The sequence below is a fragment of the Nanorana parkeri genome, unplaced genomic scaffold (assembly GCF_000935625.1).
Source record: "Nanorana parkeri isolate BGI_ZX_2015 unplaced genomic scaffold, ASM93562v1 scaffold765, whole genome shotgun sequence".
Taxonomy (NCBI): Eukaryota; Metazoa; Chordata; class Amphibia; order Anura; family Dicroglossidae; genus Nanorana; species Nanorana parkeri.
In genome coordinates this window covers 239,450-255,252 of record NW_017307033.1, presented here as the reverse complement: position 1 = coordinate 255,252, position 15,803 = coordinate 239,450, and the positions used below count along the sequence as shown (strand labels likewise).

At 40.0% G+C, this 15,803-nt stretch overlaps 1 protein-coding gene across 1 annotated transcript in view; it reads right to left on the bottom strand.

The window, feature by feature from the left end:
• PCNT (pericentrin) overlaps positions 1–15,803 on the bottom strand; it is an 82,234-nt gene that overhangs the window by 61,483 nt on the left and 4,948 nt on the right. The window contains 9 exon segments of the mRNA XM_018564603.1: positions 811–1,027; positions 1,114–1,198; positions 1,443–1,689; positions 2,587–2,698; positions 2,830–2,912; positions 4,971–5,460; positions 5,506–6,641; positions 6,855–7,083; positions 7,384–9,183. Of these exon segments, the coding sequence (XP_018420105.1) occupies positions 811–1,027; positions 1,114–1,198; positions 1,443–1,689; positions 2,587–2,698; positions 2,830–2,912; positions 4,971–5,460; positions 5,506–6,641; positions 6,855–7,083; positions 7,384–9,183 (4,399 nt within the window).

Genomic DNA, 15,803 nt, shown 5'->3' with positions numbered 1-15,803 from the left:
CATTGTCCGTTTTGTAAATTGGGTTCAGTTTACAATTGCACACTATGTTGGTGTTCCATGTTCTCAGTGTGACTCAATGAGCTGTGAAGGCATTCAGCAACAGTCTGACATCAGGGCATTAGTCCGACATCATTTTTGACATCTGCTAAAAATCTTATTTACGGTAAAAAAAAAAGTAATAGGCAGCATACCATGGCTGTCACAACTTAACACGAGGGAAAAAACATCTACCAAAAATACTACCAGTACAATTCCCTCAAGTTTGTCCCGGATGTATTTAGTAGCTTTGGCTAGAGGTAGTTTCCTTCCAGCACAGCCAGAACCGTGACTATAATATATGATGTTTTACAGCTTCTAGGAGATACTACAACACCCCAACCCTTGCTGGCTGAAGTATGAAGCAGCGGCCTCAAGTCTCCTGTCAGCACATGTGTACTACAGAAGAGCCCCACAGGTTGCTAGCTCTGGTCCTCACGCTTGCAGTCTCTGTGATGCTGTAAGATTTCTGAAAACCAGCTTTAAAGTAAACCACTCTTTAGAGAAACCTTGCTGAGCTTGATCTTTTCAATAAATCCTGGTTGCCTGGCTTGTATGCTGATCGAATGACTCTAATACTTTGGATAGCCAAGCTTAAACTTGGAACAAATATACAAATAAGAATCAAGTCAGAATATTTGTTTTCAGTTAGTAACTAAAAGCATCAAAGTAAGAATTTAGTCATAGCCAGGCAACAAGCATTTGCAGAAAAGAAAGTCTGAAATGGCAGTCTCCAGGTTTCGCTTGGAAAAGGATTTCCCAAAGTCATCTCACCTATGATGTGCTCTTCAGACAATTTGTCTCTTAGCTGTTCCAGCTCCAAACTGTGTCTTTTCTTTAAAGTCTCAATTTCATAAGTGTATTTGTCAGAAAGATCTGTCTTCATGCTCAGTAAATCCTCCTGATACTGATGAGAGAGGGCAGCATGGAGATTTTCTATCTCCTGCCTGTGCTTCTCCTGAGACTGCTGCCGAAAAGAAGATAACTCTTCCTGCAAAACAAAGTGAATAAACGGAAATACTAAATCATGTGAACAGTAACCGTTTACATTAATTTGCTGCTATGCAATTAACTTACCTTGTGCTGCACCAGCTGTTCTGTCAGGTGAAGAAGGAGATCAGTCTTCTCACTTTCAAAGGACTCATCCAAGGTCAAAACAGAGCTGTAGCAGTAGAATAAAACAAGAGATTGGCCTCAAGGAAATTATCAGCCCACATAAGTCATAGGAGAGAATTCATAAAAACAGGTTGAAAAGCTCTCTCATAGTAACCAGGTGTAAGCCAATAACCCCAACTACACCCAACAATCTGGTCTAATTTATAAAACCAAACCCGGTTTATTAAATCAGGTTCAATTTTCACTTCAAGGACAGAAAATTAATTCACAAGCATAGAGCAAGGACAAACCTGTTCAGTGTACTAATTTCTTCTTTCCCTTCATAGCTCATTTCTCTCAGACGCTGATGCATTAACTCCAGATTCTCTCTATAGGTCTCCTCTGCTGCTCTGGACTTTTGTTCAAAGTAGATTCTCAGGCCCTCCATATCCTTCTCATGTGCTGCGTTAAGCTGCTGTTTCTGTTTATAAAAGTCCTGCTTCATCCTCTCAATCTCTTCAAGATGCAGAGACCGAGCAATAAGTTGCTCTTTCAATTCTACAATAGGCATGTTGGAAGAGATTTTTAGATAACTACACATATTAAAGCTGAATAGTATGCAGATAAAACACACAAATGTAATGCCATTTATACCTGTAGTGGATGTGAACTCAAAATGTTAAGATTTGCCAACTTACTGGGAAAACAATAATTGTGCCTAAAGGGTACCTGGCAAAGTGTACGTTTGTCTTTAATTCTTCCAGATAAATAACAGTGCACTCCATGGTATGCAAGAATGCCTAGGCACTCCAGCCTTATAGCCGTCTATTAACATTGCGAGATCATCTAAGGCACTGTTCCCTTAGACTGCTAGCTCCTGGAGATTTGGAATACGATTTTGTGATGTCAGTGCTATGCTGCACACTGTTGCTCTTGCTGGAGGCTCTGACATGAGGAAGCAATAGTCCAGCCTGTAACAAGATGGATACCTTCACAGAACAATACATGGTATTACACCATGTATTGAGGAAAGCGCAATAAAGCTCATGAGGAAAGCTGCTGAAAGACAGGAGGGAAATATTGGAGACTAATCTTTAGAAATAGGGAGTGTATTTATTTATAAACCAACAAATGTACCTGAACCAATCCTAATATCAGAGTCCTGCGATCCTCTGCACAGTAGCACTCGCAATAGGAGGCAGAGGGGCAGCACTAGGCATTAATCAGGCTCTACTACATGCATGTGTGCATACAGGGCTTGACATACACCGACAGTGAAAGTGGTTGCACTATCTGGCAAAGGTATGTGAAACACAAAATTGGCAGTACAAAAATTAAATCTTTCTACAGACCAAACATTTATGTCTATTTCAACTGCATGTTTCCTTGGAGTTCAGATTTAAGAATCAAGCATGAATTTAATTCAACTACCACCATGTCTGCAAATATTCTTACCATGCAGTTCTTGCCGACTTGCTCGAGAGCTATCAATCTGAGACCATAAAATTTGCATTTCTTGACTTGAGTGAATTTGCAGTTCCTTGGGAATGACATGCACTGAAGCTACCTAAACAATGCAAACAAAAATCAGAAATTCCATATTTTTAGAACACAAAATATATGTCAGACTATGAAGTGTTACAAAACTAGGAGCATAGTTCAGCTCTAAAAACAAACATAAGACTAGGAATTGTGTACCTGCATGTGTATCTGTTGTCCCAAATCAGCATTCTGGTCCAGCAAAGCTAAAGCATGTTGTTGGTGTAGAACATTGCCTAAAGCTGTTGAATTACAGTTAAAGTCAGTACAGATGGTAACAAATCTGAAGAATGCAAATGAAGAAGGTAAAAACTAAAGTGTTTATCCCATACAGAGATGTGGATAAATAATGAGCCAACAGTTAGAAAAGGTCAAGACAAGTCTGGTAAAGTACAGTTACGTAAAGAAGGTGTCAATGGGTCTAAACACCTTGGCAAAGTGTAGTCTTAGTTAAGCAAGATTAACCAGCATCAGCAAGCATTCAACAATCTTCAGGAAACTTTCTTGAAGCCTTTAAAGTGACACTAAACTCAGGAGTTAAATCTTATAAATACATTCAAGTACCCCGACTAGGAACAAAAATGTATCTTATTTGTGTATCACTCGGCTGTAGATCCCCAAATCATCTCTGAATTCATGACGACTGTCCTTCCTTCTAGAGCAGGGGTGTCAAACTCAATTTAATCGTGGGCCGCATCAACATTTTGGTTGCCCTCACAGGAATCTGCAAGACTATATAAATGTATCTAATCTTTATCATAATTGCCTCTGCATTCGATTATCACTGGTTTTAGTAATAACGTAATACCTAGATCTGAAAGTAGAAGTCTAGGAAATGGCCTGGTGGGCCAGATTCGGTTTCTGGGCCTTGAGTTTGACACATGTTCTAGAGGGTGGCTACTTTTATTGCCCATGGTCCCGGTGTGTTGTAAAGTAGCTACTGCTCCAAGCTCACTCCCGTGATGGAATACAATCTCATGTTTAGTTTACTCATTTGTATTGAGATTGTAGTCTATCACGGGAGTGAGCTTGGATTGGTGGCTACTTTACACATACAGGGATCATGGGGAACAAAAGTAGCCCCCCTCCAGAAGGAAGGACAGTGTCAGCACCAATTCAGAGATGATTTGAGGATCTACAGCCGAGTGATACAAAAATAAGCTACAGTTTTGTTAATAGTTAAGGTACTTGAAATGTATATTAAGATTTAACTCCTGGAGTTTAGTGTCATTATAAAGCTGAACACTGGGATAACCAAATATTGTCTAACTACAAGTGGCATGTGTATTCCTACACAAAGGACATTACGATTCAAGCATTCCACACTGGGTTACGGCACAGATCTGTAGGAAACTGACTGTGCATGAGCTTCCTGTAATAAAGACCAGCCACTGATGTTCTAGCTCCTTGTGTAGGGTGACTGGTCTTGTGTCCGCCCCTCCTGTAGTTTTCTGTAGGCAGCCTGAGGTGGGAGGACCTGCTGGGTCACACACACAGCTCTGCATAGGCTTTGTGTAGCACAGCAATTATGTCACCACTACTTTTATGACAGAATATCTGCTTTTTAAGAGGCATTTGGTGGACGCAAAATGGATTTATATCCTTTGCCGCTATTGAGGAATATATTTAAATAAAACCTTTTGTGCCCAGAGTTTAACTTTAAGTATGGTTTTGCCTCAGTCTGGGAGTGATGAATACAGATCTTGAACGGAGATGAAGTATTTGACAGAATTAGCAAGCTTCTGAGCCCATTCACACCGCACTATTCATACAGAGTATAACACTGGTGTGCACTGTGAGGGAGCGGTGTGATACATTGTTATTACACATCACATGGATTTACTTTTTTATAACTCTATAGAAGTGTCAAAAAAAAGAAATTTCACTTATTTTTATGCTTGATCATGTATTGCCATGTGGTGTAGTGCATTGAAACACGCAGTGCAAAGACACAGCATGTCCTACTTTTGTTCAGCGCACACCACCGCAGCACATTTGAGTGAAGGGAACTAATAGGACATAAGAAAAATTACCCTATGTGTTAGGACTGCATTGGGAAAGGATGCCAGAGCAGTGCAATGACTATGGTGTGAATGGGCCTTCAGCACATATTGAAGCTTGCTGTGGCCTCCTTAAAGATATGTTTAAAGCTAGAGACAGCATTCCCTTTCAGAGTTCAACATCCCAGACTGGGGCTGAGGGATTCTTTAATGGTTGCAAGAAAGTTGCCTTAAATCTTGACATAGATGGCATTTACATAGAAAACTGTAAAAGTAGACCAAGTACTATACGTGTTTCACCTTGATCATCGTCCTTCAGTTTCAAGCTCTTCTGTGCATAATGCTCGTATAGAGTCTCAATCTCTTTCTGATAATGCTCCTGTATTTGCAGTATATTTGCTGAATGTCCCTCAATCTCTTCAGAGTGTTCATCCATGTATTTTTTAATCTCCTGAAAATTATGAGTTACTAAATGGTTTAATTGTTTAGAAAGGTGCTCCAGCTCATTCTTCCATTCCATTTTTTCTAGTTTGTAACATTCCAATAGTGTCTTCACCTCTTTGTCATGCTGTTCTTTAAGCCGTCTTAAATCTTCAGAATTCTCAGGTATTAATTTAAGTTCCTCTGGATTTTTAGGTTTCTCAGACATATCTTGGGTCTTCTGGAAACTTTGACTATTCTTACTCTCCCACTGATCCTTTTCTTTTGCATGAAGCTCCACAATTTCCTGCATTTCTCTGCTATGCTGGTTTTGAATATCCAAGATAGTCTTTGAGAATTCTTCTTGAAGCTGCTCTAACATCTTTGAATTCTGTTCTTCTTTCTGCAAAGAAACCTGTAAAAGTTCTTCTCCAATACGTTTTAACTCATGTGAATGCTGATTAACTAGGAGATCAAGCTCTTGAGAGCATTGGTCTCGCTCTTTCTCCCACTCAACCCGTTCCCTATGATGTCGGCCTTTCAATTCTTTCATTGCAATTCTATGTTGATCTTGTAGATCATCAATTGCCTTTGAATGTTGTTCTTGCAGCTGCAAAATTTTCAAAGAAATCTCTTCTTGTAGCCGCTTTATCACCTCTGACTGATCTGCTCTATCCTTATTCCAGTCTTCTTTCTCATAAACAAGGTCATTGTGAAGTTGCTCGATTGCTTTATATTGTTCTTTAAGCTGCAATACTTCTTTTGACCATTCCTCCTGTTTCGACTCCCAAAATTGTTTTTCTTGAAGATGAGTATTAAGTAGTTGATCTTTTTCCTTGTTATGAAGTTCTTGTACCTGAAGTATTTCAGCTGAATATTTCTGTTGCAGTTTCTCAATCTCTTCTTCATGTAACCCATTTTGTTGTAAAGTCTTCTGTGAAAAAGTTTCTCCCAACTGCTTCAGCTCCTGAGAAAGCTGTTCTTTCTGGTCTTCCCATTCCTGTTTCTCTATGGCATAATCTTTCTTTATCATCTTTGTTTCCTGGTTATGCTGTTCTTGTAGTTGCATTACTTCCGCTAAATGTTTTTCTTTCCATAACGCAATCTGCTCTGAATGGTTTTGACTTTTCTGGAAGGATGCCTCAGAAAGTTCATCTTGTAGCCGTTCCAAATCTTGACAGTAATCATTTTTCTGATTTCCCCACTCTAGTTTTTCCTCTGCATGAAGCTTTTTCATGAGATCTTTTTCCGTATCATGCTGTTCTTGCAGCAGTTTTATTTCCTCAGAAAATTCAAGCCTAATTTGCTCTATCATTTTTGAATGCAACTCCTTTTGAATCAAAGTATCTTGTAATTGTTGTTCTCTTAGTAGCTTTATTTCTTTGGAATGCTCATCTTGCTGTATTTCCCACTCCTTTTCCTGCTGAACATATTGAGCTTGTAAATCTTTCATGTGTAATTCTTGCAGGTCTAAAATTTCCTTTGCATGATGCTCTTTTAGCAAGTCCATGTCTTTGGTAAGCACCTGAAGCTGCGCTATTTTCTCTGCAAGTTCGTCTTGAAGATCCTTCATATCTTGGAAACGAAGATCTTGTTGCATCTTCCACTCTTCTTTCTCATTTCCATGGAGCTCTTTTAAACTCTCCATCTCAAAACTACACTTTTGCTGCTCTACCAAAGCTTTTGTATTTTCAACCCTCAGCTGTTCAATCATTCTTAAATGTTCTTCTTGCTGCTTCATGATCTCCTGCGAAAGCTTATCATTAAGATTCTTCAACTCAACAACTTCATCCTGCAAGTGTTGCAATTCGAACTGGTGACGGTTCTGAAGAAGGGCTATCGCCTGCGCTCGTTTTTCAGTCAGTGTCTCTCGAAGTTGTACCAAGGCATTATCTTTTTCTTTGAGCAGGTTTGACTGATTTAGTTCTAGCTGGGCAGCATGCATGTTGGTCAGGCTAAGTCGTAAAGCTTCCAGGTCCACATTATGCTCATGCTACAAAAAAAAAAAAAAAAAAGGCAAAAAATTAAAATCCAGGTTATTCACAAGTGAATACTAAAAACATGAGAAGAAAATCCATATCATACATAAACATTCACAGTCATATCTCCCAAACTCAACAATACATTCTACCATGAAAATATTTGGCAATTATATTTATAGACATTTGTATACATACAGCCTCAGTACAGGATAAAAATGTAACTAATGTAAAGCCTTAAGCTAAAGCATCTGCTAACAGTGCCAGAATAAACTAATAGGCCTAATAACAACCCATTTAACAAATCCGCATACACATTGAATTGCTTATTTACTCACCTGTTCTTGTAATCTGCTCTGTATATCTTTCTTCATTTGCTCCAATAAATGCACCTCTTCACGCAAGCTCTCCTCCTTCCCGAAAAACTCTTCCTCTTTTGCTTTAATTGCCTCTTGCAGCAACTGTTGCTCCAAGCCCTTGGAGTTCAGTTTGTTATCAAAGTCTTGTTGTTCCGACTCTCTGGCCTTTTCAGAGTCATGCAAATTCTGGGTAAGATTAACATTGCTAACCTGTAGGTTTTTGTTTAAAGCTATGGCCCTTTCCAGATCTTTTTCCATCACAGATATTTTATTTTCCAAGAAAACGTTTTTGCCTAAAAGTTGTGATAACTGCTCATCTTTATACAACTGTTGGCTCGGAGTCTCCTTCAAATGTTGACCCTGGCTTAATATCAGTTTAAACTCATCTCTTTCTTTATTAAGAGCTTCAATAAGTCTTTGTTGTTCCTCTGAGTTTCTATTTGTCCTTTCTCTGTCTAGTTCTAATTGTGTAGCAGCAAGTTCAGCTGTCACTTCTCGCCATTTAGTTATAGCTTCTTCCAGAGACACAGAGCACATTTGTAACTGTTTTTCTTTCTCCTTAAGCTGCTCCATAAGAACGCGGCATTTCTGAAAAGCATTTTCAGCAAAATCAGGGCTTAATTCAGTTTTCTCATCTGAAGATGCCAAATTGCTGGATAAATAGATGGCAAAAGACTCAGGATCCAAAACTGCCCCTATAGAAGCTGCACCTGATAAAACACCAGTGATCGGCATAGGAGAACAGAGAAGATTAAAGTTACCGTCTATGGTGGAGCTAACACTTTGTTCTAGCATAAAGTCACTATCCAGTTCAAATTTGCTACAATCCCCAGTGTCGTCCTGACCATAAGACATTTCAAGCAACTCAGGCTGGCTAGGGAGAAAATACTTATCCATGGATGTCAGGCTTTCATTAAAGGGAACTAGTTCATCATAATCATCCTTGTGAAGCAGAGCCATTTTTGAGTTCTCATGCTCTTTCCTGGCTTTCACTCGGCTTAAATTCTTTTTGATGTCTTCTAGTTCATGTCTGAAATGATCATCTCTCGACTCATTCAGCAACTGCCTTCTTTCTTCATCCACGTCAGAACCTTCTTGTTTGTTACTAGACAGTTTCTGACACAACGTTGCCTTATCCTCCTCCATGTTGTCAAGTTTCAGTACCCATGTTTGCAAGTCTCTCTCGTGCTGTAGTTTTAATGCTTCACTGCTTTCTGTTTCAAGCTTCAAGCTCTCCTTCAGATCACAAATTTGTTTGTTCAGGCGATCTTTGTCATCCTTCTCCTGAGCTGCAGTCTGTTCTGCTTGTTTTAACTTTTCCTTGAGGCCTGACACATCATCGTTGTGCCTCTGTTCCCAAGAGAGTCTTTCAGTTTCATAGTCTTTCATTTGTTTTTCAATCTTCTTGACCAAAGATTCTCGTAGACACTCAGATTCTGCCAGTTTTTCTTTTAAATCCATGACAAGCTGGCAAAGAGATTCAACACCATCTTCTCCGCTGTCAAAGAGTCTTTGTATTTCACCACCCCCTTTGTCATCACCTGAACAGGAAGGTGTGGAATTTGACTGAATAATCATTGAGATCTTATGTTTTAGCTCTATGACCTCCCGATTTCTTCCAGAAAGTTCCTGCTGCAGATGGGAGACAGAACTTTCTGACAGGTCTAGTTTGTCTTGAAGAGTTTCAAGTCTCTTCTGCTGTTCATGCAGCAAATTTTCAAGTGTTGCCATCTGGTTCTCCTTTTCTTTAGTAGTCTGAAATACACAGAATTATTTGAGAGATAGATATGCACTGTACAATGCAAATGAGGCAACAAGTACAACCCCAATTCCCAAAAAGTTGATAAACACATTTTATTCACAATAGAAACCATATCAAAATGTTTAAAATGAGAAAAATGTACCATTAAAAAAAAAAAAAAAAAAAAAAGGTCCTTTTGAAATTGATGGCAGCAACACATATCAAAACAGTTTCAACAGAGCCATGTTTAGCAGGGTGTAGCATCCCCTCTTCTTTTAACACTGTGTAAACGTCTAGGAATTGAGACGACCATTTGCTGGAGTTTTGGGAGAGGAATACTGTCCCATTATTTCCCGATATAGGATTCTAACTGCTCAACAGTCCTGGGTCTTTGTCACATTTTTTGCTTCAAGACCTGCCAAATATTTTCAAACTGGTGAAAGGTTTAACCTGCAGGGAGGCCAGTTAAGCACCTGGACACTTTTACTACAAAGCCATGCCATTGTCACAGATGCAGTATGCGTTTAGCATTGTCCTGCTAAAATAAGCAAGGCCTTACCTGAAAAAGACATCTGGATGGGAGCATATGCTGCTCTAAAAACGGGATACATCTTTCAGCATTGATGGTGCCTTTCCAGATGTGCAAGCTGCCCATTCCATACGCACTAATGTACCCCCATACCAACAGAGATGCAGGCTTTTGAACTGAGCGCTGATAGGCCAGGAGGTCGCTCTCCTCTTTAGTCCAGAGGACGCAACACCAATGGTTGTCAAAAAGAATGGTCAAATCTCGATTCGTCTGGCCACAGAATCATTTTCCACTTTGCAACAGACCATTTTAAATGATCTTTGGCCCAGAGAAGATGGTGGTGTTTCTGGATCATGTTCAGATATGGCTTTTACTTTGCATAAGAGAGCTTTAACTTGCATTTTTGGATGGCACAGCGAACTGTGTTCACAGACAGTGATTTTTTTTTTTTTAAGTATTCCTGAGCCCATGCACTGATGTCCAACACAGAATCATGCCTGTTTTTAATGCAGTGCCATCTGAGGACCCCTAAGATCAAGGGCGTCCAATATTGCATTTCGGCCTTGTCCCCTTGCACAGAGATTTCTCCAGATTCTCTGAATCTTTTGATATTATACTGTAGCTGATTATATATTTACAGTCTTTGCAATTTGAAGTTGAGGAACATTATTCTTCTGAAATTGTTCAACAGTATTTAGATGCAGCTTTTCACAGATTGGTGAACCTCTGCTCATCTTTATTTCCGAGACTCTCTCACTCTCTAAGATGATCTTTTTATACCCAATCGTGTTACTGATATGTTGCCAATTAACCTAATTGTAAAATGTTCTTCCAGCTCTTCCTGGTTAGTACCACTTTGCCAGGTTTTTTGTTGCCCTAGCCCAACTTTTTTTGAAACGTGTTGCTGCCATCAATAATTACCTTATTTTTTCTTACAATGGTACATGTTCTCAGTTTAAACATTGGATATGTTTTCTATTTTGAATAAAAATTGGATTTTTGTACTCACCGTAAAATCCTCTTCTCTCCGTTCATTGAAGGACACAGGCAACAGATCGTAGATCCTGAATGGTAGGGTAATATCGCCACCTGCAGGAGAAGGACGCTAGGCACAAAACTAAAGACCAATTACAGCCTAGGGGCGGCCCCTGCCGGTGGCCAAACCCCCCACCTGCTGACAAGTCTCCAGTTTAGTAACAAGCAGTTAGGAGTGTACACCCCATAAAGAGGGCGGGGCCTCTGTCCTTCAATGAACGGAGAGAAAAGGATTTTACGGTGAGTACAAAAATCCTATTTTCTCTCCCGTTCATTGAAGGACACAGGCAACTCGTTCTCCTCCGCAAGACCCTGATGTAACATTTTAGCCCACTCAGTTAGAGTCGAGAGACCAAAGCCGAAGCCAAGACCGGACGCATGAGCGCGCCAGAGAGAGTACAGGGACCGCAAAAGCGCCTCAGCATTCTTTAGTTTTGTGCCTAGCGTCCTTCTCCTGCAGGTGGCGATATTACCCTACCATTCAGGATCTACGATCTGTTGCCTGTGTCCTTCAATGAACGGGAGAGAAATATGGGTTTATGAGATTTGTAAATCATTGTTTCTATGTAGATTTTACAAGGGCGTCCCAACTTTTTGGGAATGTAAACATGTGCGAACATTCAGCTACATTGAACCTGTACTGTGGAGGCTGTGCTCAAAATAGGCAAGCAGATGCCAAAGACCAGCCACCAGTATTGCCTGCGGGCTCCCTGTAGTTGATCATTTCTCCATTACCTAGTAGACATGCCTGTCCTGCGACTCCGTATGGAGGCAGCCATTTGGTAGAAGAGTGGAGCCTTGGCTTACTCATGTCAGAGCTACCCTCAGGAGAAATACAGAAAGAACTTGGGATGCACTGATAGAGTATTTGGGCGAGTGCTCGTACTCACCCAATGCCCCGATACCAGAATTTACGGTCAGAGGAATATTCTCTCTAACCGGCAGGGCTGCGAGGCAACATGGAGTCGGCTTCCCAGCCAATCAGGATAGGAAGCCAGCTTTACTTGTTGCTAGCCAGTTATCCTTCTATTAGGCAACAATTCATTTTTTAGTTGGGGACCACTTAAAAAAGGCTAAGCAGCTGACAACATAGCTGAAAGAATCAAATCTCTTACTCAAGTCCCAGTTGGTTGGAGTGTTGTCCAGTCAAGTACTCAGCACAAAAATGGGTACATTATTTCTGGAGCTCAGTTTCCATCAGCATGTGCATTACACATTGCTACCCTCTTGGGGTATTAGCTTTCATACTTTAAAAACAAAAGTGCAAGAGTAAGCAGTTCATCATGTTTATATTTAGGAAACTCACATTCTGCAGCTGAATCTGGATTGCCTGTATCTGACTGGACAGATACGAGGCCTCATCTTCAATTACCTTGTGATTTAATAAAGCCTGCTCCAAGTTACTACACGTTAGTACCAGAAAATAATAAAAATCATCTGGTCCTTAGCAGGTCTAAAAATTAGGAAAATACAACCCTCAGATGAACATGACACGACATTACACCGTGCCTGTATTTATTTTACAAACAAAACCAAAATAGAGAAGCCATTAGTGAAAACCTAACTACACCTTATGATTCCATAGCTTGTATAGTAGAACCACCTTTAGCAGTGATAACTTGGGACTATCACTCTTTACAATGTTGCTTGAGTTCATTGAGGTTAGCGAGCATTTGTTTATGCACATTTCTCTTATGGTCCCAACACAGCATTTCAATTGGGTTGAGGTCTGGAGTTTGACTGGGCCATTGCAATACCTTGATTTTCTTTTTCAGCCATTCTGTTGTAGATTTCCTGGTGTGCTTGGGTGCCTGGTCACATGGCCCAATTTCAGCCAAGCTTTAGCTGTCGGAAAGTTGGCCTCACGTTTGATACTAGAATATGTTTGGTATATAGGAGGAGTAGATGGTCAACTCATTGACTGCAAGTTGCCCAGGTCCTGTGACTGCAAAAAAGCCCAAATCATTACCCCTCCAACACTGTGCTTGACAGTTGGTATGAGGGGTTTGTGCCGATATGCTCCGTTAGGTCTTCGCCAAACGTGGCACTATACAATATGGCCAAACATCTCCACTTTAGTCTCATCTGACCAAAGCACATTGTTCCAGAAGTCTTGTGGTTTGGTCAGATGAAACTTTGCATGTTCTTTTTGGAGAGCAGAGGCTTTATCCTTACAAACCTTCCAAATAAACTATATTTGTCCAGTCTTTTTCTAATTTTACGGTTATGAACTTTAACATGCTAAGTGAGGACTGTAGAGTGAGATGTAACACTGGGGTTTTTTTGCAATTTTTCTGGGCATTGCAGTCTGACCTTGGGGTGAATTTGAAGGGACATCCACTCCTGGAAAGAGTAACTTGTCTTCAATATTTTCCACTTGTGGATAATCCTCCTCACTGTAGAATGAGGTTTGGAAATGGCCTGATAACCCTTCCCAGATTGATGGGCATGAACAATTGCTTCTCCAAGATCATTGTTGATGTCTTTCCACCTTGACATTGTGTTAACACACCTGAATGCTCCAGACCAGCAAACTGTTCAAACTACACCTTTTATAGGTGACCACACTTGCTGATAATAAAATCCCCTTGATTAATTGTTCATCAGCACCTGGCTGCTACTTAGCCTCTTTATTCCTATGGAAGCAGTAAGGGTGTGTACACACACACACAGTTTAATATATTGTATGTTGTTAGTCAACTGAGGTTGAATTAACCCAATTTTAAGACCTGCTAAGGACCAGATGATTTTTATTTTGTCCTAATACCTAAAACCATAGAATTCAATGAGGGTGTAATTATTCACACAACTGTACAATATGCAACCTATATTTATGGTAACAGGGGGAAAAAAATAAAATAAAAACCTGATGCATCTCTGAAGACCCTACTGTCTGAAACTGAGAAATACCCTCAACTTGAATTTCAGCACCATCCTGTTTGCCCTGTAGTCTGTATTCCAAATCAGACATTGTGTTTAAGTGCTCTGATACATTCAGTGAACTGTGATCCAAAGGTATCTACCAAAAAAGAAAAAAAAGGCATGATGAGCTTTTATTACAACACAAAAAAACACATAATTACTAGCAACTATATTACTAACTACTTTTCATGATGACACTCCAGAGTAATGTGCCCAGCTGGCATGGAGCAAGAAACAATGGTAAATTCTTGACCTCAGAGCCCAATCAAGAACTCCCAAGGTATGAGAAAAAAAAAAGATAAATTCCTTAAGAAACTAAAGAAGGAACTTTGCAGACAAAATCTGGTCCGCAACACTTTGCCTTTCAAAAGGTGTGGAATCTTGCCCATGCAGCTGCACATAGATTTTTATTGAGTTGAAGGGGTGCCTTGTAAAGGGCTGAATAGCTATGCCCAGGGCTTGAAAAATCTGTGACGAGAGGACAGTGGAGACAGACGAGCAGCTTCCCGACCGGCCGGGAGCTTTACATTCAAGCGATCGGGCGTCTCTAGAGACGCTCGATCGCTTGTATTAGCAGCTGTCACTGCCGGTCCCGAGATCCGCTGTGCCCGATGCGGCCGGGACCGGCACGGCTCTGTGACAGGAGATCAAAGGGAGTTCAGTATACGAACTCCCTTTGTTCTCCTCTCAGTCCCCGAATGCAAGAAGTGATGTAGATTAAATCACACCCTGCATTCAGTGTCACTCTCCAACTACAGAAGCTGATGAAGCAGATTTCTGCTTCATCAGCTTCTCTGGGGGTCCCTAGGTGACATTAGGGGTCTTGGAGACCCCTGATGTCTCCATAAAGAGGACTTGTCATGTAAATTGGCTATTACATAGGGGGCTTCTTAGCCCCCCATGTAATAGCAATAAAGCTGTGTGGAAAAAAAAAGTAATACTAAAATTAAAGAATAAAAAAAAACGTTTTTTTATAATTTTTTTTTTATGCCTCTTTAATTTTTTTTTTATAAGTCCCCGCCCCCGACATACACACGCAGATATGCGTCGGGTGCGCCTTTGTGCGGAAACGACGATTTTGCCTATTGTGCTGCACATGTTAAATATCGCCGCAAACGTCGGACTGAGAGCAATAATTTTAGAGCCATTAATCACTGATAACACTAAACTAATGAGCAGTAAAAGCGTTTTAATCATTGCCTATGGGCGTTTTTGCCGGCGCGCGCAATTTTAAGGATTGACAAGTTTGGTGTCTATTTACCCGACGTGACCCCGAATTTTATGTTTTACTAAAAATATGGGTAAGAATAAATGTTTTATAACATAACGTAGGGAAACTTAGTTTTTTTTAAATTTATGGTACTTTTTTCATTATATAGTAAAAAAATAAAAATAATAACACCCCACCTGTGGTGATTATATACCTCCAAAAGAAAGCTCTATCTGTCCCTAAATTTTTTTTACATAAATTGCAGGGCTATAGTTCGGTCATGCTGACTGGTGAAATTGTTGACTGACTGGTGAGACACCATCAAATTTTTCAAGCTAAGATTTGAAAGAATGTATAATCTAACACAATGTCTCAATCATTTATATTTAAAGATTAGGATATGAATGAGCAATGTCAAAAAGGTGCCCTACAATGATAAATTAAAAAACAAAAATACAGACCATTTAAAGATTAATAAAAATAGTTTGGACAGAAAAGGCTACCATCTTAGTGGCGGTGAAAGCAAGAAGAAATACAATATTATTGGAAATCTCATTAGGTATCCAGCAATTTTAATGAAGGGAAATATAGGTAAAATTCCAAGTGGAAACCAAAGACAAATCTCGTGGTCTATGTGGGGACCTAGGAAACTACTCCAGAGGAAAGTTACATCCCCCTGTGCAAATCTCATGATTTAATTTTTAGAGTTTTGGCAAGTAAAAAGATATGTTGTGCAAAACTGGAATAATAAGAATTACATTCCATTCAAGCTAATTTTTTAAATCTAATGGGAGTACGCCCAGAGGCTACATGCATAAAACAGATGGGACCTGCAATCCTAGTTAACCTACCCCATCTGGGATACTGTGATCACCCAGAATCTTTTGAACATTTTATACCACAGGCACAAAAACAAACATCCCCCCCCCCCAAAAAAA